This window comes from Pleurodeles waltl, chromosome 2_1, assembly GCF_031143425.1.
Source record: "Pleurodeles waltl isolate 20211129_DDA chromosome 2_1, aPleWal1.hap1.20221129, whole genome shotgun sequence".
Taxonomy (NCBI): Eukaryota; Metazoa; Chordata; class Amphibia; order Caudata; family Salamandridae; genus Pleurodeles; species Pleurodeles waltl.
This window is the reverse complement of record NC_090438.1, coordinates 381,818,630-381,843,006: the sequence shown is the minus strand read 5'-3', so window position 1 is coordinate 381,843,006 and position 24,377 is coordinate 381,818,630. Positions and strand designations below refer to the sequence as shown.

At 43.3% G+C, this 24,377-nt stretch overlaps 1 protein-coding gene across 2 annotated transcripts in view; it reads right to left on the bottom strand.

The window, feature by feature from the left end:
- Positions 1-622: 622 nt before the first annotated feature.
- ZDHHC9 (zinc finger DHHC-type palmitoyltransferase 9) overlaps positions 623-24,377 on the bottom strand; it is a 226,470-nt gene continuing 202,715 nt past the window's right edge. For both annotated transcript variants that reach the window (XM_069212928.1, XM_069212920.1), the window contains exons 8-10: positions 23,715-23,818; positions 9,926-10,013; positions 623-2,942 (exon numbers count right to left, since the gene is read on the bottom strand). In XM_069212928.1, the coding sequence (XP_069069029.1) occupies positions 2,808-2,942; positions 9,926-10,013; positions 23,715-23,818 (327 nt within the window). In that variant the 3' untranslated portion in view covers positions 623-2,807. The remainder of the gene's footprint in view (positions 2,943-9,925; positions 10,014-23,714; positions 23,819-24,377) is intronic.

Genomic DNA, 24,377 nt, shown 5'->3' with positions numbered 1-24,377 from the left:
CAAGCAAGAGCAACGGGTTCTAATTCAATACAGATAGCCGGAGTAAGTAGGACTAATATGCAGAATCATGTGGCAGGACAATGTGCGTAGAAGCAGGCATACAAGAACAAAATATTCAGTAATAGGAGCATTATACTTTACCCTGGGGCTAGACTAACACTTTGATACCCAACAACAAATAAAAAAGCGATATTTAGGACATAAATGTGCATTGAAAAAAATGTCTCTTCAAAACTTAGTGACCAAAATAACTGAAATTTGCTGGGAAAAGGGAGAAGAGTGAGTATTTATAAACAAATTTAGTAATCTCTGTGCACAACTGCCTGTTCAACATTCTACACCATGAGTGCATAAGCACACGTCACTAAGTTTCCACCATTCTTAGATGCTGTGTATTAACAAAATGCTAAACGCAGAACGTGGAAACGCCTGAGTAATGACACAGCAACAAACCATGGCACCACCCAAGTCTTTTGAAAACTAACAGAACCAGTTCTAGGGTTTTGGAGTAAGAGGTATAAATGCTGTCTATAAAAACATCAAGAGCATAAACAACTAATGAATACAACGGAAGAAACACGCAAAGAGTCAAGTGCAAAGGAATAAAGTACAAGACACCACATTTCTTATACAGATCGACTGCTTCATTATGAAACTAAAAATACCAGTTAAAGATTGAAAATGATATAATAAAAATATTAATCATTGGTGTGGTCTCACCTAAAAAGTGCAGATTTATACACAGGTTTTAAATAAATAACACACATGTTTGAAAGTTACAGAGATTTGGTCAATAGCAGGTTGAATGACTTGACACACGGTAGATGCTATGATTTTGGAATAAATATGCCACAAAGTAGGATCTCATACTTCTGGTGGACAAATTCTGTAAGTAAGGTTTTAAAAAACATTATGGCAATAAGTGATTGGCATACATAAAAAATATCCAAGGAAAAGCTCTCAGACACTTGAAAGGTTCAAATACTTCAGGCAGAGAGAAATAACCCAGGAAAATGTATATTCCTTACATGACGCCTTTTCCACGTAACTAAACATTGTGATCTTTATGCAGAGCCAAATTCAAAGCCCGCACAGCCTCCACATCTTAGTTTATAGAACAGGCTCTGTACCAAAGTGTATAGACCTTATGGACCTCTGACATCTCTCAGATTGAATTTTCTCTTATTCACCATAGCCACAAGGGAAGAGGACGTCCTTAAACCATTATTAGTGGGGTGCATACTTCCATTACACTTTCTGATCAAGACACCCCTGAATTAAAACGTGCTTCAATCAAGCTTGGGAACACTGGGAATATGCTGTTATAAGAGTGTTTGACAGAACTCAAGAAGATAACTTTAAAAGATAATTCTTTAAAAATGTTTCTCCCCTCCTCCCCGAGGATGATGGAGGTAAAGACCTCTTCTTTTTTGCGGTGTGGACATTTTGCTAAAATCAACTTTCGGCGTTGGTTTGGGTACATTAATATATCAAAAATATTTCTGCAAAGTCTCTACTTTACACAGGAAGCACGCATTTCCTTGTATCATGGTCCTACTCAGAGGTCTATGCCGCGTTGTCATGATTCAAACTAAATATCTTGGAAATCATTCTTTACCACACAGAAAACCGAGCCACTTTGCACTTCAGTTAAACCAGTATCATCCAAATACAAATTTGTCTGATCTGTACTAAACAAAACATGTGTATGGACAGTTTCAAAGGATTAAAATCTACAGATGATACAGTCATACATCATTCAACAGTGTAGCTGTCTCACCAGAAGGATCCATGGTTCACTAGATTACGGCTTTTAAGCTTCAATTGTACCTAAAGGAAGAGGGGACAGGGGTTGGGGATATATCGTCCTAGATGAGATGGATGAAAGGATGGTACGAATCAATACAATTACACATAGTATCGTGGCAAGCTGCATTCAATTCACTCACCACCGATCTCACTAGTCTTTCAAAAGCTACGATATGACTGAAAAATAAGGGTATGGGGTATTTTCACGGTAATGAGAGGAGATTCAAATTAAACTATATGCAAGAAGGTTTTGCAGTAGACCCATTTTCCTTGTTTATTGGTTTTGCCTGCACAGCACAGAGCAAAAGAGTATGTGACCTTTGCCATTCCCAAGCGAACCTGCATCTCATTTTGACATATTCCGTGCTGTAGAGCTCTACTTATTTCTGCAGATGCTAGGAAAGCTATTGCAGGCAATCTTACTATGCAGTCCAACTTTTTATGTCAGCTCCACAGGGGATGGGCGCCATGAGTAGAACACCAATATCTATGCAGTGTTCGATTGCAGTCTTCATACCACAATGCACGTCTTGCTGGAGGCAAAGCCAGTGTTCCGTTAAGAGTTGCTCATTTCCAGCAGATAGTGTCCCAGTCTAGTCTTGAGGCAGAAAAGTCCATACCAATGCAAAGCTGCACTATTCTTCATTTTGCAGGGCACACCGGAGAGAGGAATGTACTGAAGACTAAGCAATCCCCTACTTCCAAAACGCCTGTAATTTTACTTTAGATCAGGCCAGCAATCGGGAAACAGATAATTCCTGGATGTATTGGTTCCTACATATACGACTGGCACATTCCACTAGAACAAATGGTCTGCCTCAATGCAACTATTGGCATCTTGCATCCAAGTGGGTCATCAAAGTTCATAAGCAATACAAGTAAATACTGAAGTAAGAGGACACCCGCAACTTCTTCATCTTCCTGCTCTTTGTCCACTTTCTTTAAATGATTTTTGTTTTCAATTTAAAACAAAAGAAAATGTTCGTTTTTAATACATGCTATTTTTTTTCCTGCTCTTCGGCCTTTCCAGAGTGGTCTGGTGGTTGCAATGGTGTCTCCAGAGGATCATGCGTTTCCTCTGGTGTGGCAAGTTTCACAGGAGACTCGCTAGAGATCAGTGGTGCTGTAGCAACCTACCAAAAAAGAAAGGAAAACCATGAATTGGATAACGTAAGCATTGTTATGTAGCATCTGGTTACTGAACAACATCCAAGGCCCTAGCCACTATACAAAACGACAGGTTCACCTAAATTACAGTCAAAAAGCAAAAAAAAAAAAAAAGTTTTACATAAAAAATAGTTTAAGAGAGCAACACATGCAAAGGAAAACTGAATCAGGGGCACTTCAACATTATGGACTACCAGGAGACCCTTCTGAAATTGAGCCCAGAGATCTCTGGGTAATTGCAATACTTTCTCACTGTTGGCAACGCACCGTTATGAGCAACTGCTTGGGTACAAGGGCCAAAGAAGAGAATATGACTATGTGCATTTGACTTTAAAAGGACCAGCAGGAGATAAAGGTGCCAGCAGAGCTCCCCGACCAGAAACAAAGAATGACCACTAAAACAGAGATCCCAAGTGTTAAGTTCAGAAATAAACTGATCAAACCCAACCTCTGAAAATTGTAAGGTCAAAGTAAAGCCACTACACACCATAAGAATAGCTTCTTATTATGTGTACCCCAGAAGAGCAATGAATAAGTACCGAAAAGTAAGATTGTCGGGAATAAGAAATGGATTTATGAAGGATAAAACACCACAACTGAAAATGGACCAAAAAGGGGAAGGAAATGTCTAGGGCTACTTTCAGAGCAACTGTGTCTTAAGTCATAGAAAACCAGCTGAGAAACATCTAAGGCTGTAAACAAAGTTATAAAGAGTAAACTGGGACATTGGTGACAGATCAGGAAGAATCAAAATTCTAGCGAAGCAACAAAGTCCCAGAAGCATCTGCACATTGGGCAATGCCTTCACCAAACCACAAAGGCCAGTTTACAAACCCTGAGGAAGAATGTAGAGCCAATAACCTTAGAAAGCCTCATGGAAAAAAAAAAGAACCCCCCCCCCCCCCCCACACACACAAATAAGTTACTTACTTTCAGTAACGTTTCTGGTGGCTACACAATCTTCCTGCAGATTACTCACTTTAAGAATCATCTTAATCCAGGTTTTAGATTAGTCTGGAAAACTATTCATCAGCAACATCTTTCCATAGCAGCCAGGTGGTGGGTGTCATGCAGCTGTTTAACAAGTACCATACTAAGCTTGTGTGAGTTCTGGTACATTTTTCTTCAACCCATTGAGGCAAGCAGAGAGAAACCAAGGGTATCCACAACAGCAATAAACAGTGAACATAATTATAAATCTCTGGATATAATTAATCACAGCACCAACTTACAGGGGAGAAGGGAGAGTGATGAGGAACCTGTTGGAAGGCTGTGTATCCACCAGAAATACCACTGCCAAAAGTAAGTAACTTTCTTCTAATAGCAAAATGTATCTGCAGAGTCCTCATCTTATCCATAAGTTTTAAAACAATACTGTCTGAGTGGACGGCTTGAGTAATGCATAGGTGAACAAGTTATGGTGGACACTAACCTGATTCTTCACCTTAGGCGAATATGTAACATCTTTAATGCAGAGGACTATCTACTATGACAGGCGGCTCTTTCTGCACACCATTCCCTTTTTTCATAATGGAGAACCTTCCTGCAAACCGCTGCCCCCCCACCCCAAAAGAAAATGATTGTCCACTCAATGGTGCTTGGTAGAGCTACATAAAAGCTTAAAGTCCATATGGGGCATAAGTGATGAACCTTCTCTTTCACAAGGTGAGGGGGAGCAAAGAACGCTGGCAGAGCGAAAGATTGCTCAACATGAAAGAGGTCAAAAACATTTGGAAGAAAGACCACCCCAGTTCTAAGGACCCATTTGTCTGAATAAAATGGTGTAGGTCAGCTTCACAGAGTGCCTACGGGTCATTCAGCCAATGAGCTACACGTTTCGAAGTCAGGAGACCTAGCAATACCAAGCAAATGTCCAACTGTGGCATCACAAACTGCTAGATTGAACCATTTGTCAAACTTTTTTATAAACTGGACAATCAAAACAAGTGATTAGAACAAGGTTGGTTGGTCCAGCAAACAGACAGGATGAAGGAGCTCACAAAAACACATTTACAGTGCCACTGAAGAACTTGCGGGGCTAAAGTCAAAACAAACAAAAGGGTAACCAACAGCTTTGCATGTAAGGCATCTGTCTCAGGCCTGAGAGGTTACAAATTTGTCCCATCACCTGGCATAAATTGATTTTATGGAGGGGAGCATAAATTCCGGGAGGACATCCACCAACTCAGATGGCCAGTCCAATTCAAATGCAGTTAGTTGCAGATGCTTTGCATGGTCATTTGTCGAGACTAACTGTGCAAATTTAGGAGGAGGATCCTGCTTTGTGGCTGAGGCAAGAGGTCCTCCTAAGGTAGTAGCCTGATTGGAGAACAGATGCTAAGGAGTTCCAGGTACAACACTATATGGCCCAATCTGAAGCCACCATGTCGACTTGGGCCTGGGCGTTCTTGAGAGACTGGACCAGGAGCAGAAGTAGCAGGAAGGAGGACGGAAGTTCAATTCTTTAGGTGGAATCCATCTCCTTAAGAGCGTTCTTGAATAAACATGAAAAATTGTTGCCACTCCATGTTCCGGACAGTGGGCGAAAGATCTAGCTAGGGTTCTTGCCAGTGGTGGAAGATACTCTGCACCACCTCAGGATTAAGGTGCCATTTGAGATCTACCATATGAAGTCCGCTCAGTTTGTCCACTCTGGTATTTAGGAATGATCCAGGTGACTGGTGAAAAGAAATATGCCCTGGAGCTTCAGCCACCCGCAGAGACGCAAAGACTCTTAGCAACCGCCCAAAAGCCCTGCTCACTGCATACCACATAGCTAAGGTGTTGTGTTGTGAGAACATGCAACAGCCTTCTCTCAATGGAAGGCGGAAAGGCCTTCAGGGCCAGGCAAATGGGCTGTAGCTCCAATAGATTCCGAGACAGTCTTTGAATGGATACCTCAGATCTCCACCTCTCCTAGGTGACACCCACTCCGCCCGCCACCCCAGCAGTGATGTGTCCGTCAGCACCATTAACTCTGAGTGGGGAAGGAAGAATGAGCTGCCACAGGACAAAAATGAATCAGCCAACCACCACTACAGATCTTGAACTGTCTTCTCTAATAAGATTATGCTGGGCCCATTGGGACTTAAAAGTTCTACTGCAGGGCTTGCATTTGACCCTTGGGCATTGTTGACAAGGAGGATGCCCAAAGCTAAGAAGGCAAGAAATCTCAGGTCTATCCTCCCCTGGATCAAGAGAAGAGTCAAACATTGGACCATAGCCCAAATGCCCTAAACTCATTGCTGCAGAGGGAAAGCCCTGAACCCCCATTCCATCTAGGATTGCCTCAACACACGGCAGTCTGAAAGGGAATCGGGTAGTAATTTGGCTTGTTTACGATGAAATCCAACAATGTCATAAGGTCTGCCGTCATTGATAGGTAGTCCACTACGAACTGCTGTGAGCCCACCTACAAAAGATAGTCTTTGAGGTACAGGAATACAGCAGCTCCTGAACTCTGAAGATGGACAGTGACCAATATCATCACAGTTATGAACACCTGCGGAACGCTGTGAGAATGAAAGGGAGCATGGCAAACTAAAAATGCTCCTGGGTCCATCTTGAACTGCAGGTTACACCTGTGGGACACCAGGATATGTATACAAAAATACGTGTCCTGCAAGTCCAAGGATACCATCCAATTGCCAGGATGCAGACCTGATTGGGCAGGAGTAAAAATCTGTACCAGAATCAGTACATGCCTGGTAACTGGTTCCACAAGGACAGACTGACCGTGAGCGAGCTGCTGGCAGTAAAATGACTAGAGGCCACTGTGGTTCTATGCACTCAAAGGCAAGCCAGAGGGAACAACAAGCCCATTGAAAATATGCAACATGGTCTCTTTGAATACCTCTATCTGCTGTGGTGAACTACTTGGGTGTTAGGGGTGTGTTTTCCATGATCAGTGATATCGATTGAGTTTGACTTACAGCTCAGCGCTCTTGAACATTCTCTTTGTAGTCAGAGTAACGACATAAGATCAAGTCCTACTTTGCTTTTTTTTGCTTGCATTTGACCTGTATCTCGAATTACCTAACAACTTTGAGCAGGACATGGAATGAGAACAACCCTATAACCAGGGCCCAATTCAAGAGTGCAACTTGGAGCAGGATCTACACAAAGGCAGTGACTTCTTGTGTTAGTCACCATAAAACTTTGGCTCCTGTGCTTAAAAATTGCATTCTGGAGTATGAGGGTACACTTGTCACACAGTTTAAGACTTGTACACTGTGCCCAGGCAACAAGAGCACATCTTGTGCAGGACAATGACCAACATCTGCTTCCTACAGTCGTGGCATAGTTTGAATCCTGTTGTTTTGGAAGGGGATAGGTTTATCTAGCACACAGTTGAAACAGTGTCAGAAAAAAAAAAAAAAACGACAAACGTGGAAGTGGAGGTCCAGATTTAAGTCAGCAGGTACATAGAGGAACTGACGCCAAACAGCAGAGGTGGCACATACATGCACAACACTGCCTACTAATAGAGAGAATGCCCCAACAGGAAATTTAGCATCTTCCCATCTTGGCTCTAGTAAAGCCAATAAGGAGGTGATTATGTTTTTCTATCATGTGTGGTTAATTTAAAATAACTCTAAACATCTGGAGTGCAGCCTACACACCTCGACCTCCTCCTTGGTTGGATATAAGGGAAGAAAGAAAGCCAAAGGGTAAAAGATTAGCACATATGAAATACAGATATCACACTAGGTAGGAAAGGCAGGTGTGCAGAAAAATGATTTGGGTAGAAAACAATGACAGAGGAATGTAGGCTCCAAGACCCTATAAGCTGAAGTGATTGCCAAAAGTAGTCTTGTTTTCTAGGGGAGAAGTTGAACTGGGAGGCAGTGCATCAATTTGAATGGGTTTGCCATCAAGAAGGTTTAAAAAACAGATTCACATCCCTCTGAGGAATAATAAATAGAGCAGCAGAAAGTAAGCAGAGCAAATATTCCAAAAGGTGCCATGGCTAACAAACCAGGGAAGGTTGGACAAGAAGACATATGAATGCATATGGGCAGCCAAATAGCCGTTAACAGTAGCCACAGCCAGACTGCAGTAGACAGAACAATGTGAAGCTCTGAGCATAAGAAAGGCAGGATTTAAAATGATGCAGGACTTCCAACACTCAACACTGAAAGAAATTGTTTCAGCAACCTGCTAGATTATTTTCTTAGTAGGTTGCCTGGCTGCCAAGACAATCTCCACAACCTCATCATGAAGGAAAAAGGACTGTAGCTCAATCACCACACGTGCAGCCACTTCATTTGGGGAATGTGGTGATCACTGCTTCGTGCTGATGTCTTTCTTGTGCAGAAAGAAAGAGGTGGCGAAATATGGAGTGCCAATAGATGTGTACCATATCCTCAATCAGTTGTTGTCATCAGGACCAACTGTGTCCAATCCTACCAGATAATTTGTGAAAGAAGAAGAATCAGTGTAAACACGTACATTACACTGATTTTTGTTTTTAAGAAAAAGCTAAACCTGAAGGCATCCTCCAGACAATACTACATAGGAAAATGTATGTCATAAAACCAAGAACTTCCAAAGCAAAAAGAAAAGTGGTCCACATAGGAAATCCCCAAACTGGATAGAAGGAATTTGTGACGAAGGTAGCCTGTGCCTGTGGAGGGATGAAATAAACGGACCCGCCTCAAGGTTAAAGGGAGTATATCCACCATTGTAGCTATGCAAGAACCAATGGGACATTTCCAAGCTTAGAAAATAGGTTGCCTTGATGCTGGAGCTACTCCTTTTGCAGACATCACTGCTGAGCCTTGATCTACTGTCTGGCATCTAGCACTAACCGTATGCACAAGGCAAGAGGCGAAGTACATGCAAAACCTGCATGACTGGGAAACCCCAGTCAGAAATCCGAGTCATCGTCTGAATAGCTGAAATCTCATGACGAGAAGCCTTATATGGATCGTCTTAAGTAGAACTCCTGTGATGATTAATCTCAGTGTTGAACTCGAGTGAGACTTTTGTACATTGACAGTGAATCCTAACTCATGGAGGAAAGCCATTGTGCACTGAAAGTGTTCCTCAACCAAATGTAGGGGACTAGACTTTCATTAGCCAGTCGAAGTTTGAAAATACATAGATTCCTAACAGTGTCAGTGTTGTTAACTCCAACTCGCAGCACTGTTGTGTATACACAAAGTGCAATAGTCAGGATAAATGCCAGGACAGTGAACCAATAGTGTTGGGATCCCAAGGAGAACCTCCTATAAAGTTTGCACGCAGGGAGAGCTTGAAGATTAAAAAATAGGTGCCTTGCAGATTCAGGGATACCAACCCATCTCCTGCATTTAGGAACTGAACGTTTTGGCACAGGGACAGTACCCTAAAATTGTTCTGCCAACTTAAGTTCAAAAACTGGAGATCTAGGCTGGGTCCCAGACCTTTGTCTCCCTTGGGGATTAAGTGGTATAGCAGGTAAGATTCAATGGCTACTTTCTTCCAGAGGCAGCACGTTTATGGCACAATGCTAAGCACGTCAAAGACATCGGTCTACAAAATTGAGACATTCAAGACAGCATGTCCAGATGGAGGGGGAGCGGTCTGTTGGGAGGGACAGAAAGGCTAGGACGTAGCCTTTGCAGGTTAGCTGCATGAGCCTGCACTCCACTGTCAGAGAGAAGTAGTGAGCTACTTAAATTCAGGGGCGGCTCCTCCACTAGGACAGATTGTGGTCAGACTGTAAATATGCTACCAATTTCAAAAAAACATACTAGATATTGTAGTTATGCAATGCAGATGTAACCATTTCTGACTAGACCCATCTCTCTCACTCTTATCTGTTTCCACACAACATTGAATCGTAAGTGCGTCCAATGTATTTAAGGGCCACCCTGCAGCAACACTCAGAAATTAAAATATCTTCTCCCAACTACATTCTCTGGACGTGGATTATGCAGCAAACAGACAATGAACACCGACATACCGAACTCTGTGGCACAGTGCTGCTTTCCTGAGTGGTTGTCCCTTGGATCCCATTTGTTTCTGGTAAAACGCCCCTCCTATCCAGCATACTATAACAGAAGAAACAAAATAGATTACACTTTTGCATTAGGTATATACATGGAAGGTTTAAGGCTCACATATAAAATAAAATGCTTAGAAGAGCAAGGAACTTCCAGGGAGATGAAATCCCAAGGTTGAGTTTATTTTACATGGCCAGTTACTTTAGCTCACAATCTGATCTCTTTTCTCCTGCCTGGCCATAATTTTATAATACTTGACAAGATGTTTTATTCTTAGCTCAAGCATATTCGGTCTTCATTTTCTTGCTACAAGCGGACAGCATCTGGGTAACCACATTCTCAAATGCAAATACAAATAATACAACTATGAAGTAATGGATTATGTTGTAAGCTACACATGAATTGCGAGGTATAGTTTTTGATGCACCACAAAAAATTTGGAAAAATGGCAAAATGTTTTTAGACGATACTGCAAAAAGAGGGGAAATTCTGGAATTACAACTGAACCAGTGATGGGAAACGTTTTCAAATAGACCACTGACCACAGAAAGGTAAAAATAAGCCCATGGGCACTGTTAGAAATGGGGATTCTGGTTGACGGAGGTATGCACCATGATCAAGCAGGAACCACCATCCTAGACAGGGTATGTCACTAACACACCTTAAATTAACCTGTGCACACCCTCTGGTAGTTTGGCACAGAGCAGGCAGGCTTAATGTAAGAGGCAATGGCTTAAGTATTTGAACAACACTTCAAATAGTAAAACAGTAACAACACCACACAAAAGATACTTATTTAGAAAGAAAAAAAAAAAGAGCTTATATTAAAAAAAAAAAAAAAAAAAAAAAAAAAAAAAAAACAAGAAGAACAAAAATCCAGTAAGTCGAACCTGAGTTATGGATTTCTGAAGACTAAACTGTAGAAAAGTACTTAGAAGCAAAAAGAGCCAACCAGGGCTATTGGTTGTGCCGGACTGGGACAAAGTCAAAACTTCAGGCTGACCACGATGGATGGTGGGCCAGCTACAGGGACCATGTTGGGCCTGCTGAACCAAAGTACCTTAAATCCTTGAGCAGGAGTGTTCCGCTGATTCAGAACCCTGCTGTTGAGGAGATGCATAGATTTTCCCCACGCAGTTGAGGAAATGCTTTGGAGCCGAGATGCGATAACGTTAACGAATGCCAAGGAGTTGCGGTGATTCAGATAAGTGGGGTAAGCCTCACAGTAGTGAATAACGAATTTTGGAGTTTTTTCACTACCAGGACATATAAAACTGAAAGCAACATGTCCTACCATTTAATTACATTGTACCCTGCTACATAGAGAGCTACACAGGGCCTACCTTAGCAGTGACATATGTAATAAGGGGGGGGGGGAGGCTGCAATGGCAAGCCTTGGACATGTTTAAAAGGGGTACTTACATGGGTGGCACACTAAGTGCTGAAGGCCCACTAGTAACATATAATTTACATGCCCTGGGCAAATGTAGTGCACTTTACTAGGGACTTTAGGAAATTAATTAAGCTAATTAGGTATATACCAAATCAAACCATGTTTACGCGAGTGAGTACAAGCACTTTAGCACTGGTTAGCAGTCCCAACAAAAACGAATTCAGCATAATTTGACGCAAGAAGGCAAAAGGTTTGGGGTAGACGACTCTAAGGCTGATGGGTCTAACAGACATGTTGACACAAACCACGGTCCCAATCTGCTCAACTGCTGGGAAGGCAGATAACAAGGGTCCATAGGCCTAGCAGTCTACCCTATAGTTAATGCATTTCCAATGTGATATGGCTGCATATGGAGAATTCCAGGTGCTTTTATAGCACAGCTTGCTCTTCCTAAAACCTACCTACTCATTACCTCATGAAAAAACCTATTGAATAGGAGCTTACGCCAGAGGATGAATCTCCTACAACAAAGGTTCTGGAGTACACTCTGGCATTTGGAGGACCCCAAAAATATTAACATGTTTGAAGACTTGTCTGTTCTGAGGTCTTGAGTGTGACCAAGTACTCAACAAACCTCACTTGTATCCTAAACTTTGGTAGCAGAGTCTAGAAAACATTTGGATTATTCCCAAAACGTTGCTTACAAGTATTTATGAGCAGGGTAGCAATTAATCAACATCTTGTTCTAACTATAAAAGTGTTACAGTTCACTATTCAGGGTGTCTAGATTGTTTAAACATTTATCATGAGAGCTACTGTCACCCAACAGACTGACTACTCATGTTCAGTCTCTGGAGTGTTACAGACCTAACAGATGCTGCTGGGATTTAAATCTGTGGTCGGAACGTCCTACACAGAGCCGGAAGTAGCCATTTTAGCACACAGCCATCTGCGGCTCCCGACAAGGTAAGGCAAATTTTAGGTTACCAGCTTATACTCAACAATACTGGTGGTGAACAAAATCCCTTTCTGTCATCAGTGTCTTCAGCAGCCTGTGGAAAATGGGTCTGTGGTTTCCCTTGGATGTTTGTTAGGCAAGTGTATATCTACCAGGAATAAAATCTTTACAAATAGGGCTCATCTGGGAGCACTAATAAGGCGCTTGTGACTGAATGCCCAAAGGTTTGCTAACCATTCGGAAAAACTCTCAAGCATGCTGATGGATAGAAGAACTGCCTCACAAAATGCTAAATGCAACAATGTAATCTGTTCACGCTGTACACATTTGCTCTTTCAGATTTCTGAGAATTCCAGTTTTGTGATGCCTCACTTTAGCTGTGAAAACTGAAATTGTGCATAGATTATGATGAAACAGCAAAAACAACAGCCATACTCCAGTCATAAAAATTATTCTACCCACCACGGTCACTCTAGAAGCAAAGCTAAATAATGCCTACGAAAGCCCAGCGAATGCACCTACATTATACAACTCTGCATTCATGTCGGACTTTAAACTCAGACACAACAGCAACCACCCTCCTAACTGTCTCCTGCCCCTTCCCTTCGCCCAATAGTCATGCAAAACTAATACTAAAATGGTACTGTGGACAGGAGGCCCAGATGGCATACACTAGATCTAACACGCCCATAAGAGAAGAGATGACTGCTCAGTCCAGGGATGACACAAAAGGAACAGATCTATTATTGGCCGAAGTGGTAGAATGACAAAGTGATAATGAAGCTACACTGTCACCAGCTTTACCCTCACTTGAATAGCAATCTCTAGCGCATGGGCCACCTTATACTATGAAGTTTATAACAGGGGTTATCTAGCCAGGTAAACAAAACCTCACTAAGGGTTAAGAAGCTGAACACGTCAGGTGCCAGTACAGATGCAGGGCTAACATTTTTTAAATTGAGTGTTAAAAGTATAGTTTGATCAACAGCACACTAGTTGTACAGGCATACAAGCAGTGCAGTATTACATAATGGGATTAAAACAGGCATGTAGCGGACAAAATTCTTCACAGATTCTCTGCAGACTGGCTAATTGATTTGTTTGGGTGCCAGGGAGATTTACAGTAAACAGAAGGGTTAAAGAAGCGTTTCAGAGAGCTTCGAACAGGAATGAACCCCAGGAACAAATAAAAGTCTAAACCCATGCTTTTTTTTTTTTTTTAAAGATATATATAGATATATGGAAAATGTCACTTACCCAGTGTACATCTGTTCGTGGCATGAGACGCTGCAGATTCACATGCTGTGCATTATCCTGCCATCTAGTGTTGGGCTCGGAGTGTTATAAGTTGTTTTTCTTCGAAGAAGTCTTTTCGAGTCACGAGACCAAGGGACTCCTCCCTTTCGGCTCCATTGCGCATGGGCATCGACTCCATCTTAGATGGTTTTCCCCGCAGAGGGTGAGGTAGGAGTTGTGTATATAGTAACGGTGCCCATGCAATGGAGTAAGTATGTATGTACATAATGTGTATAAAACTAGTAAGTATTTACAAAATTTACAAGTTTTATTCAACTTAAAACTGCTACAGGCTCCCAGGGAGGGCGCATGTGAATCTGCAGCGTCTTATGCCACGAACAGATGTACACTGGGTAAGTGACATTTTCCGTTTGATGGCATGTGTAGCTGCAGATACACATGCTGTGCATAGACTAGTAAGCAGTTATCTCCCCAAAAGCGGTGGCTTATTCTGTAGGAGTTGAAGTTGTCTGAAATAATGTTTGTAGTACAGCCTGTCCTACTGTGGCTTGTTGTGTTAACACATCACACAGTAATGTTTTGTGAATGTATGAGGCGTAGACCATGTGGCTGCCTTACAGATTTCTGTCATAGGTATATTTCCTAGAAAAGCCATTGTGGCGCCTTTCTTCCTAGTGGAGTGCGCCTTTGGCGTAATAGGTCGATCTCTTTTTGCTTTGATATAGCAGGTCTGAATACATTTCACTATCCATCTGGCAAGTCCTTGTTTGGATATTGGATTTCCTGCATGAGGTTTTTGGAAGGCTACAAACAATTGTTTTGTAAAACTGTTTTGTTCTATCATTGTAATACATTAGTGCTCTTTTAATGTCTAACGTATGTAAGGCTCTTTCTGCTACGGAGTCTGGTTGTGGAAAAAAGACTGGGAGTTCCACTGTTTGGTTTAGGTGGAATGGTGATATGACCTTTGGTAAGAATTTGGGATTTGTACAGAGAACCACTTTATGTTTATGTATTTGTATAAAGGGTTCTTGTATAGTAAACGCTTGTATTTCACTTACTCTTCTGAGAGATGTGATAGCTATTAGGAAGGCTACTTTCCAGTTTGAGTATTGCATCTCACAAGAGTGCATGGGTTAAAATGGTGGACCGATGAGTCGTGTTAATACAATATTTAGGTTCCACGAGGGGACTGGTGGTGTTCTCGGGGGTATGATTCTTTTTAAACCCTCCATAAATGCTTTGATGACTGGGATTCTAAAAAGTGATGTTGAATACGTAATCTGCAGATAGGCAGATATTGCTGTGAGATGTATTTTACTAGAAGAAAAAGCTAGTTTAGATTTTTGTAAGTGTAATAAGTACTTACAATGTTTTTGGCGGAAGAATGTAGTTGTTGAATTTGATTATTATGGCAGTAATAAACAAATCTTTTCCATTTGTTTGCGTAACAATGTCTTGTAGTAGGTTTTCTAGCTTGTTTAATGACCTCCATACATTCTTGTGTAAGGTCTAAATGTCCAAATCTAAGACTTCAGGAGCCAGACTGCTAGATTGAGCAATGCTGGATTCGGGTGTCTGATCTGTTTGTGTTGAGTTAACAGATCTGGTCTGTTTTGTAGTTTGACGTGAGGTACTACTGACAGGTCTAGTAGTGTTGTGTACCATGGTTGGCGAGCCCAGGTTGGTGCTATTAGTATTAGTTTGAGTCTGTTTTGACTCAATTTGTTTACCAGATAAGGAAGGAGTGGGAGAGGGGGAAAAGCGTAAGCAAATATCCCTGACCAACTGTTCCATAACGCATTGCCCTTGGACTAAGGATGTGGATACGAAGTCTTGGCATTTTGCGTTTTCTTTTGTTGCGAATAGGTCTATTTCTGGTGTTCCCCAGCGTAGAAAGTAAGTTTGTAGTATCTGGGGATGAATCTCCCATTCGTGTGTTTGTTGGTGAGCTCGACTGAGATTGTCGGCCAACTGGTTTTGAATCCCTGGGATGTATTGTGCCATTAGGCGAATGTGATTGTGAATCGGCCAATGCCAAATCTTTTGTGCTAAGAGACACAGCTGTGATGAGTGTGTCCCTCCTTGTTTGTTTAGGTAATACATTGTTGTCATGTAGTCTGTTTTGACAAGAATGTGTTTGTGGGCTATTAGTGGTTGAAATGCTTTCAATGCTAGATACACTGCTAACAATTCTAAACGATTTATATGCAGTTGTTTTTGCTGAACATCCCATTGTCCATGTATACTGTGCTGGTTGAGGTGTGCTCCCCACTCCATCATAGAAGCATCTGTTGTGATTATGTACTGAGGCACTGGGTCTTGGAATGGCCGCCCTTGGTTTAAATTTATAGGATTCCACCATTGAAGCGAGATGTGTGTCTGGCAGTCTATCAACACTAGATCCTGACGTTGACCCTATGCTTGTGTCCATTGTGTTGCTAGGCACTGTTGTAAGGGCCGCATGTGTAGTCTTGCGTTTGGGACAATGGCTATGCATGAAGACATCATGCCTAGAAGTTTCATTACAAACCTCACTTGATAGTGCTGGTTTGGGTACATGTTTAATATTATATTTTGGAATGCTTGTACTCTTTGTGGACTTGGAGTGGCAATCGCCTTGTGTGTGTCGATTGTTGCTCCCAAATATTGTTGTATTTGGCACGGTTGTAAATGTGATTTTTGGTAGTTTAGAGAAAACCCTAGTTTGTGTAGGGTTTCTATGACGTATTGTCTGCGTAGAAGACACTGTTGCGGAGTGCTGGTTTTTATTAACCAATCGTCCAAGTAAGGGAATACGTGCATGTGCTGTCTCCTGATGTGAGCGGCTACTACTGCAAGGCATTTGGTGAATACCCTTGGGGCTGTTAATGGTAACACTTTGAATTGGTAATGCACGCCTTGGATTACAAACCTTAAGGGAAGGATGTATGGGTATATGGAAATATGCATCCTTGAGATGTAATGTTGACATGTAGTCCTGTTTTTTGAGCAAGGGAATCAAGTCTTGAAGTGTTACCATGTGAAAGTGATCTGATTTGATGTAAAGATTCAGTGTTCTGAGGTCTAATATGGGTCTCAGTGTTTTGTCTTTCTTTGGAATTAGGAAATACAGGGAGTAGACACCTCTTCCTTTTTGATGATTGGGTACTAGTTCTATTGCTTGTTTTTGTAACAATGCTTGGACTTCTAGTTGTAACAGGTCAAAGTGTTGTTTGGACATATTGTGTGATCTTGGAGGTACATCTGGTGGCAATTGTAGGAATTCTATGCAATACCCATGTTGGATAATGGCTAGGACCCATGTGTCCGTAGTTATGTTTTCCCAGTTGTGGTAATATGCGGTAAGTCTCCCCCTCAACTGGTGTTGAGTGGTGGGGGTTTGTGAAATTGAAGTCACTGTTTGGTTTGAGGGTTTTTTGGGCTCTGGAATTTCCCTCGTCTTTGGGAATTGTCCACCCCTGTATGTTCCTCGAAAACCTCCTCTCTGATACTGGTCCTGATATGTGGGTCTGACTTGTGAGGTGGAAGGCTCTGTGGTTTGGGAACGAAACCCCCTCTAAAGTGCGGCTTTCTAAAAGTGCCTCTGCTCTGTGGGGAGTAGAGCGCGCCCAGGGCTTTGGCCGTGTCCGTGTCTTTTTGGAGTTTTTCTATTGCCGTATCCACCTACGGCCCAAACAACTATTCTTGGTTGAACAGCATATTCAGCACAGCCTGCTGGATTTCTGGCTTAAATCCGGAACTTCGTAACCATGCATGTCTACGAATGGTTACTGCAGTGTTCACTGTCCTTGCCGCCGTGTCTGCTGAGTCCATTGCCGACCTTATTTGGTTGTTCGAAATAGTTTGACCTTCCTCAACAACCTGTTGGGCACGTTTTTGGTACTCTTTGGGAAGGTGCTGAATGAGATGTTGCATTTCATCCCAATGTGCCCTGTCGTATCGAGCCAGTAGAGCCTGAGAATTGGCAATCAGCCATTGATTGGCTGCCTGTGCTGCTACCCTCTTGCCTGCTGCATCAAATTTCTGACTTTCCTTGTCGGGCGGAGGGGCGTCTCCTGAGGATTGGGAGTTTGCCCTCTTTCGGGCTGCTCCCACTACCACCGAATCAGGAGTTAATTGTTGTGTGATAAACACAGGGTCCGTTGGGGGAGGTTTATATTTCTTCTCCACCCTAGGCGTGATGGCTCTGCCTTTTACTGGGTCCTGGTACAGCATTGGCAAACTTTGGTATGCGCTGTGGGTGGATGACAAGGTATTAAACAAAAAGGCGTCCTCTATGGGCTCTGCATGCATTGCTACATTATGGAATGTAGCTGCCCTTGAAACCACCCGCATTTATGCAGGGCTGTCCTCAGGTGGTGAGGGCCTTGCCGGGTAGCAATCAGGACTATTGTCTGAGACCGGTGCATCATACAAGTCCCATGCATCCGGGTCATCTTGTGACATCCCCATGTGCGTCGGCGACTGCATCATTGGGGGTGTTGCTACCGGGGACAGGTGTGGCGAATGCAATGGAGATTGCTGTGGCGAGAACCTTGGTGGTGTTTTGTCTTTAGCCACTTTCGCTTTTGGCTGCATTTCCGTCTCCTGGAATGCTAGCTTTCACTTGATTTTTAGTGGAGGAAGAGTTCAGATTTTCCCCGTGTCCTTCTGTATGTGTAGCCTCCTCTGGGTATGGTCTGGCTCTCCCATGCCCAGTTCTTGTTCAAACCTGTGCCCTTGCAACTGACTTGAAAGGCCTTGCTCTTCTGTTTAGGAGCCTGGTTTCGGCTCAGAGGCTGCATGTTTCGGCACCCAAGCTTTTTGTACAGTCTTTTTCGGCTCTGAGGAAACCTTCTTGACTTTAGGGGTGCTGAAATTGTTCGGAGCCGGTATCTCGACCGGAGTCGGATGTCTTCCGCTGCTGTGAGGCCTTTTCGGTGCTGATGTTTGGTCACCGTGTTTTCGGGTTAAGCCATGGCCTGTTGGCGGTGACATCCCCTTGGCCTTTATTATCTCTGAGTGAGTTTTTGCCGGGGCTGGTCTACTCACAGTTGGTTGCTGCGTCTTTGGCTGCTCACTTTCGGACTCGTCAGAGTCCGAATCTCGAATGGAGAACCTCTCCTCCTCCTCGATGTCGATTTGCTCGGCAGGCGTTGACGCCATCTGGAGTCTTCGAGCTCTTCGATCTCTTAGTGTTTTCTTGGATCGAAATGCCCGACAGGCCTCACAAGTATCCTTCCTGTGTTCTGGAGATAAACACAGGTTACAGACCAAGTGTTGGTCTGTATAAGGATACTTTGCGTGGCAATTGGGGCAGAAGCGGAAGGGGGTCCAGTCCATGAGGTTTGAAGATGGACGCGGTCGGGCCGACCATGCCCCGCTTGAGGTTGGAAGCCCTGAAGGGCCACCTGAGCGCTTCTTTCTTCGGTGTCGATGTGCTAACACTAAACTGGTACTGATTGCGAACAATACAGTTGAATTTTCCGATAACTAACTAACTTTCCCGAATCGAAATACGGAGCGAAGAGGAACACGTCCGAACCCGATGGCGGAAAGAAAACAATCTAAGATGGAGTCGACGCCCATGAGCAATGGAGCCGAAAGGGAGGAGTCCCTCGGTCTCGTGACTCAAAGACTTCTTTGAAGAAAAACAACTTGTAACACTCCAAGCCCAACACTAGATGGCAGGATAATGCACAGCATGTGTATCTGCAGCTACACATGCCATCGAACACACATATACACACACACACATATATATATATATATATATATATATACATACATACATACATACACACACACACACACACACACACACACACACACACACATACGGCTGACGTGCCCACGTTGGTGCTATGAGTATCAGATTGAGCGCGTCTTGACTAGAAATACAATGAGTGGGAGAGGAGGAAAAAGGCAAGCAAATATCCCTGACCAATTGATCCATAGAGCATTGCCCTTGGATAAGGGATGTGGGTATCTGGATGCGATGTTTTGGCATTTTGCGTTTTCGCTGGTGGCGAACAGATCTATGTTTGGTGCTCCCCATTGTTGAAAGTATTTTTGAAGTACTTGAGGGTGTTTGTTGATGATTTCTGCTGAGAACATCTGCCAATTGGTTGTGTATCCCTGGAATGTATTGTGCTACCAGGTGAATTTGGTTGTGGATTGCCCATTTCCAAATTTTTTGGGCTAGGAGGGAAAATTGGGACGAATGTGTCCCTCCTTGTTTGTTTAGGTAATACATGGTTGTCATGTTGCCTGTTTTGATAAGGATATTCTTCTGAGTGAGAAGAGGCTGAAAAGCTTTGAGTGCTAGGAAGACAGCTAACAACTCTAAGTGATTTATGTGTGGCTGCTTGTGTTCGGCCTCCCATAGTCCTTGAATGTTGTGATTGTTGAGGTGAGCTCCCCAGCCAATCATTGATCCATCTGATGTAAGTATGGTCTGAGGCACAGGGTCTTGAAATGGCTGCCCTTTGTTTAAGTTTGTGGAATTCCACCACTGAAGGGACATGTATGTTTGTCGGTCTATCAGCACTAGATCTTGAAGTTGACCCTGTGCCTGTGACCATTGTTGTGCAAGGGCCGCGTGTTTAGTCTTGCATGTAGAACAATCGCAATACAGGATGCCATCATGCCCAATACTTTCATCACAAATCTGACAGTGTGCTATTGGCCTGTCGGTATTTGTGCTAATATATTGTGAAATGCTTGTATTCTTTGTGTATTTGGGCTTGAAAGCGCTTTTTGAGTATTTAGTATCGCCCCTAATTACTGTTGAATTTGCGCAGGTTGTAGTTGTGACTTTTTGTAGTTTATGGAGAACCCTAGGGTGTGCAGGGTTTTTATGACATAATGCGCATGGTTTGGACACTGTGTAGGACTGTTTGATTTTATTAGCCTATCGTCTAGATATAGAAAGACATGAATGTGTTGTCTTCTTATGTAAGCTGCGACTACCACCAGGCAGTTTGTGAATACCCTGGGAGCTGTTGTTTTTCCGAAGGGTAACAATTTGAACTGATAATGCTTTCCTTGAAAGGCAAACCTGAGATATTTTCTGGGCGCTGGATGGATGGGTATGTGGAAATACACATCTTTGAGGTCTAATGTTGCCAAGAAATTGTGTTGTTGAAGTAGTGGGATAACATCCTGTGGTGTCACCATGTGAAAGTGCTCCTACAGGATGTAAAGACTGAGGGTTCTGAGATCTAATATTGGCCTTAAGGTCCTGTCCTTTTTGGGAATAAGGAAATACAGTGAGTAAACTCCCGTCCCTATTTGATTTTGTGGCACAGTTTCTATTGCTTGTTTGAGTAATAGAGATTTGACTTCTTCTTGCAACCGAGTGATGCTTGTGTGGTTTTGGTGGAATATTTGGTGGAGTTTGTGTCAATTCTATGCAATAGCCATTGAGGATAATTGATAATACCCAGCTGTCTGTCGTAATGCCTTGCCAATTCTTGTGGAGTGGAACTTTTGCAGTCTCTCCTCCCCCCCAACAGGTGAGGTGTGAATTGGGAAGGAATGGCACAAGTCACTGCTTAGTTTGTTGTGAGGCTTCTTTTGACGTTTGATATTTTCTCCTACCTCTGGGGTACTGGCCTCTAAGTGCTTTTGAAACCACCTCGTTGGTATTGAGGTTGGTAGGCCGACTTTGGCTGTGAGGTGGATGCCTCTGCAGTTTGGGCTCTAAATCCACCTCTATATTGGGGTTTACGACAGGATCCCCTGTATTGTGTGGTATACAGTGCACCCATGGCTTTTGCCGTGTCTAAATCCTTTTTCATCTTTTCAATTGCAATGTCAACCTCAGGGCCGAAAAGTTGCTTTTGGTTGAACGGCATATTGAGCACTGCCTGTTGGATTTCAGGCTTGAATCCTGAAGACCTAAGCCATGCATGTCTCCTTATGGTTGCAGCAGTTTTGATGCTTCTGGCTGCTGTATCTGCAGAGTCTAGGGCTGACCTGATCTGATTATTAGTGATGGCTTGCCCTTCCTCTACTATCTGTTGTGCCCTTTTTTGCTGTTCCTTGGGGAGATGTTGGGTTATGTCTTTCATCTCATCCCAGTGGGCCCTGTCATATCTAGCCAACAATGCCTGAGAGTTGGCTATTCTCTACTGGTTGGCAGCCTGAGATGCCACCCTTTTCCCCGCAGCATCAATCTTCCTACTCTTTGTCTGGCGGGGTGCATCACCTGACGACTGCAAACTTGCTCTCTTCCTGGCAGCGCTTACAACTACTCAGTCTGGAGGTAATGGTTTGGTAATATAGACAGGATCGGAAGGAGGTAGCTTATATTTTTTCTCCACTCTAGGAGTAATTATCCTTGCTTTTACTGGCTCCTTGAATATCTGGTCAGCATGTTTTAGCATGCCGGGGAGCATTCGAAGCGACTGATATGTTGCATGCGTAGAGGAGAGTGTATTAAATAGAAAATCATCCTCTAATGGCTCAGTATGCATGACGACATTGTGATACAATGCCACCTTAGCTATGACTTGAGTGTAGCCTGTACTATCTTCTGGTGGTGAAGGCGTAGAGGGATAGCAATCTGGGTTATTGTCTGGAACGGGGTCTGGATCATAAAGATCCCATGGATCCACACTGTCCTGGTGCGAATCAAATGTGTGATGGTGACTGCATAGGTGTAGGACTGGTAGGCGGAGAAATATGCAAGTGTGGATAGAGACAAGGATACTGAGGAGGAGAAAATTGAGGAGGTGGAGGTTTCTCATTTGTTCTTAGCACTTTAGCTGGAGGCTGTGTAGTGTCCAATTCCGCTTGAAAGGATAATTTGCTCTTTGGTTTTGGAGGAGGTGCGGTTAAAATTCTGCCAGTCTCTTTATGGATGTGAATCCTGGCTTGCCTTTCATCCACTGCCTCTATTTGTGAGTCGTCCTCAGTAGCTTTGTGGCCTTCTTTAAGTACTTGTGAAAGTCCATGCTCCTCAGTATTAATAGGCTTTTTCGGATCCAAAGCGTTTTTTTCGGTATCGAAAAAGTAGGGGTTGAAGTTGGCCTCGTCTCTGAAAACGATTTTCGAGATTTGGACTCGAAACAGCGATGTTTGCTTGGCTCGGATACAGAGCCTCGGCTCGAGTCCGATGGCTTCCGAGGAGTGGCCTTTTTCGGTGCCAAAGTTGTGGGTTGGTCACCGAAGGTCTTTTTTCAGGTTGAGCCATGGCCTTCAGGCAGTGGCGTCCCCAAAGCCTTATGTTTCGGCTTGGATGGGACAGGGGCAGGCGTACTCACGTGCTGTCCTGCCGTGACCGGTCTGTCCTCGAACGGGTAACAGCGGTCTGCATGATCTTCTCCTCTTCGACGTCGAGACGTTTGGTGCTTTTAGACGCCATCTCGAGTCTCCATGTTCTTCTGTCTCGGAGCATTTTCTTGGATCGGAAGGATCTGCAGGCCTCACAATTTTCTTCCCAATGGTCTGGGGAAAGGCAGAGATTGCAGACGAGATGTTGGTCCATGTAAGGAAATTTAGCGTGGCACCGAGGACAGGATCTGAATTGAGTCCGGTCCATGAGGTTTCCACGCGGTCGGCCCGACGAGGCCCGAGTTGGGCATGGGTGCCCTGAAGGGCGAGTAAAGATGTTTGATCCGACGGTACCGAAGTGTCGATAGAAGGTGGAACGCGATCGAAACAATACCGACGAGAAATAGTTTTCAAGTTTTTCCGACTCGAAATATCGTAGCTAGAGGAAACACGTCCGAACCCGATGGCGGAAAGAAAACAATCTAACATGGAGTCAACGCCCATGCGCAATGGAGCCGAAGAGGAGTAACTCGATCCTGTAACTCGAAAACACTTCTTCGAAGAAAAACAACTTGTAACACTACGAGCTCAACACTAGATGGCAGACGTATGCACAGCATGTGTATCTGCAGCTACACATGCCATCAAAACATATATATTTTAATTCTGAAGTGCCAACCACTAAAACAAGATCTCACGAAGAGACTTATAACTCAGAATCAACTGGTCACATCATAAGCCACAATTTGTGCATAAATTTAAACGACCAACAATATCAGTGTGAAAGAAGTGCGCCCAGGCAAACAACAATTCTCTAGGAAACAAAAGTGCTTGCAATAAGATATGTCCAAGTATGGGCTGTTCTCGTCAGGAGCCTTACCTGGGTTGCACAGGTCCACACAGCACCTCACAGCAGTTTTTCAGGAGGTTTCCATGGCTGTAGGGATTCTGCACTCTGTTTTTACCCGTCCAAGAACCTTTAATCTAGAGGAACAAGGGTTAAATAATGTGTTTTAATTAAACATATATAGAGAGGATTCTCCACAAAAAACACAGGTGATCTTTCAAGGGAGAAGCCCCCAGTCCAGCTTCACATTTCGTACCAATAATATCCCCCATGAGGTGCTTTCAGGATTCACCATCTACAGAGTACACTGCATGCAACCATCACGTATTAACTCACCCGCAGCCCAATGTCTTGCAAAAACTGACCTGAAGGGCAACGTTCCCCTTCACATAGCAAGCATTTACAATGCAATATGTCTCGCATTTGCATATAAAATCAGAATAGAAAAGCAGAAAATGATCCTCACACATTCATCTTTTGTTGAACTACATAGAAGTAGAGCTATGTATATTATTGTATCTATATAGATTTGGAAGAGTTTGCAAACCAACAGCAAGATTAAGCATTGGAGGACCACTCTAAAATATTGTGCGCGATTTTCCCTCTATGGATTTCCTGTAAAGAACATGGGTCTGTCTGCGATTGTTAAATTCTGGGAAGAGATGGTGCAGGTTGTCTCGTGTGTTGTAGGGTTGG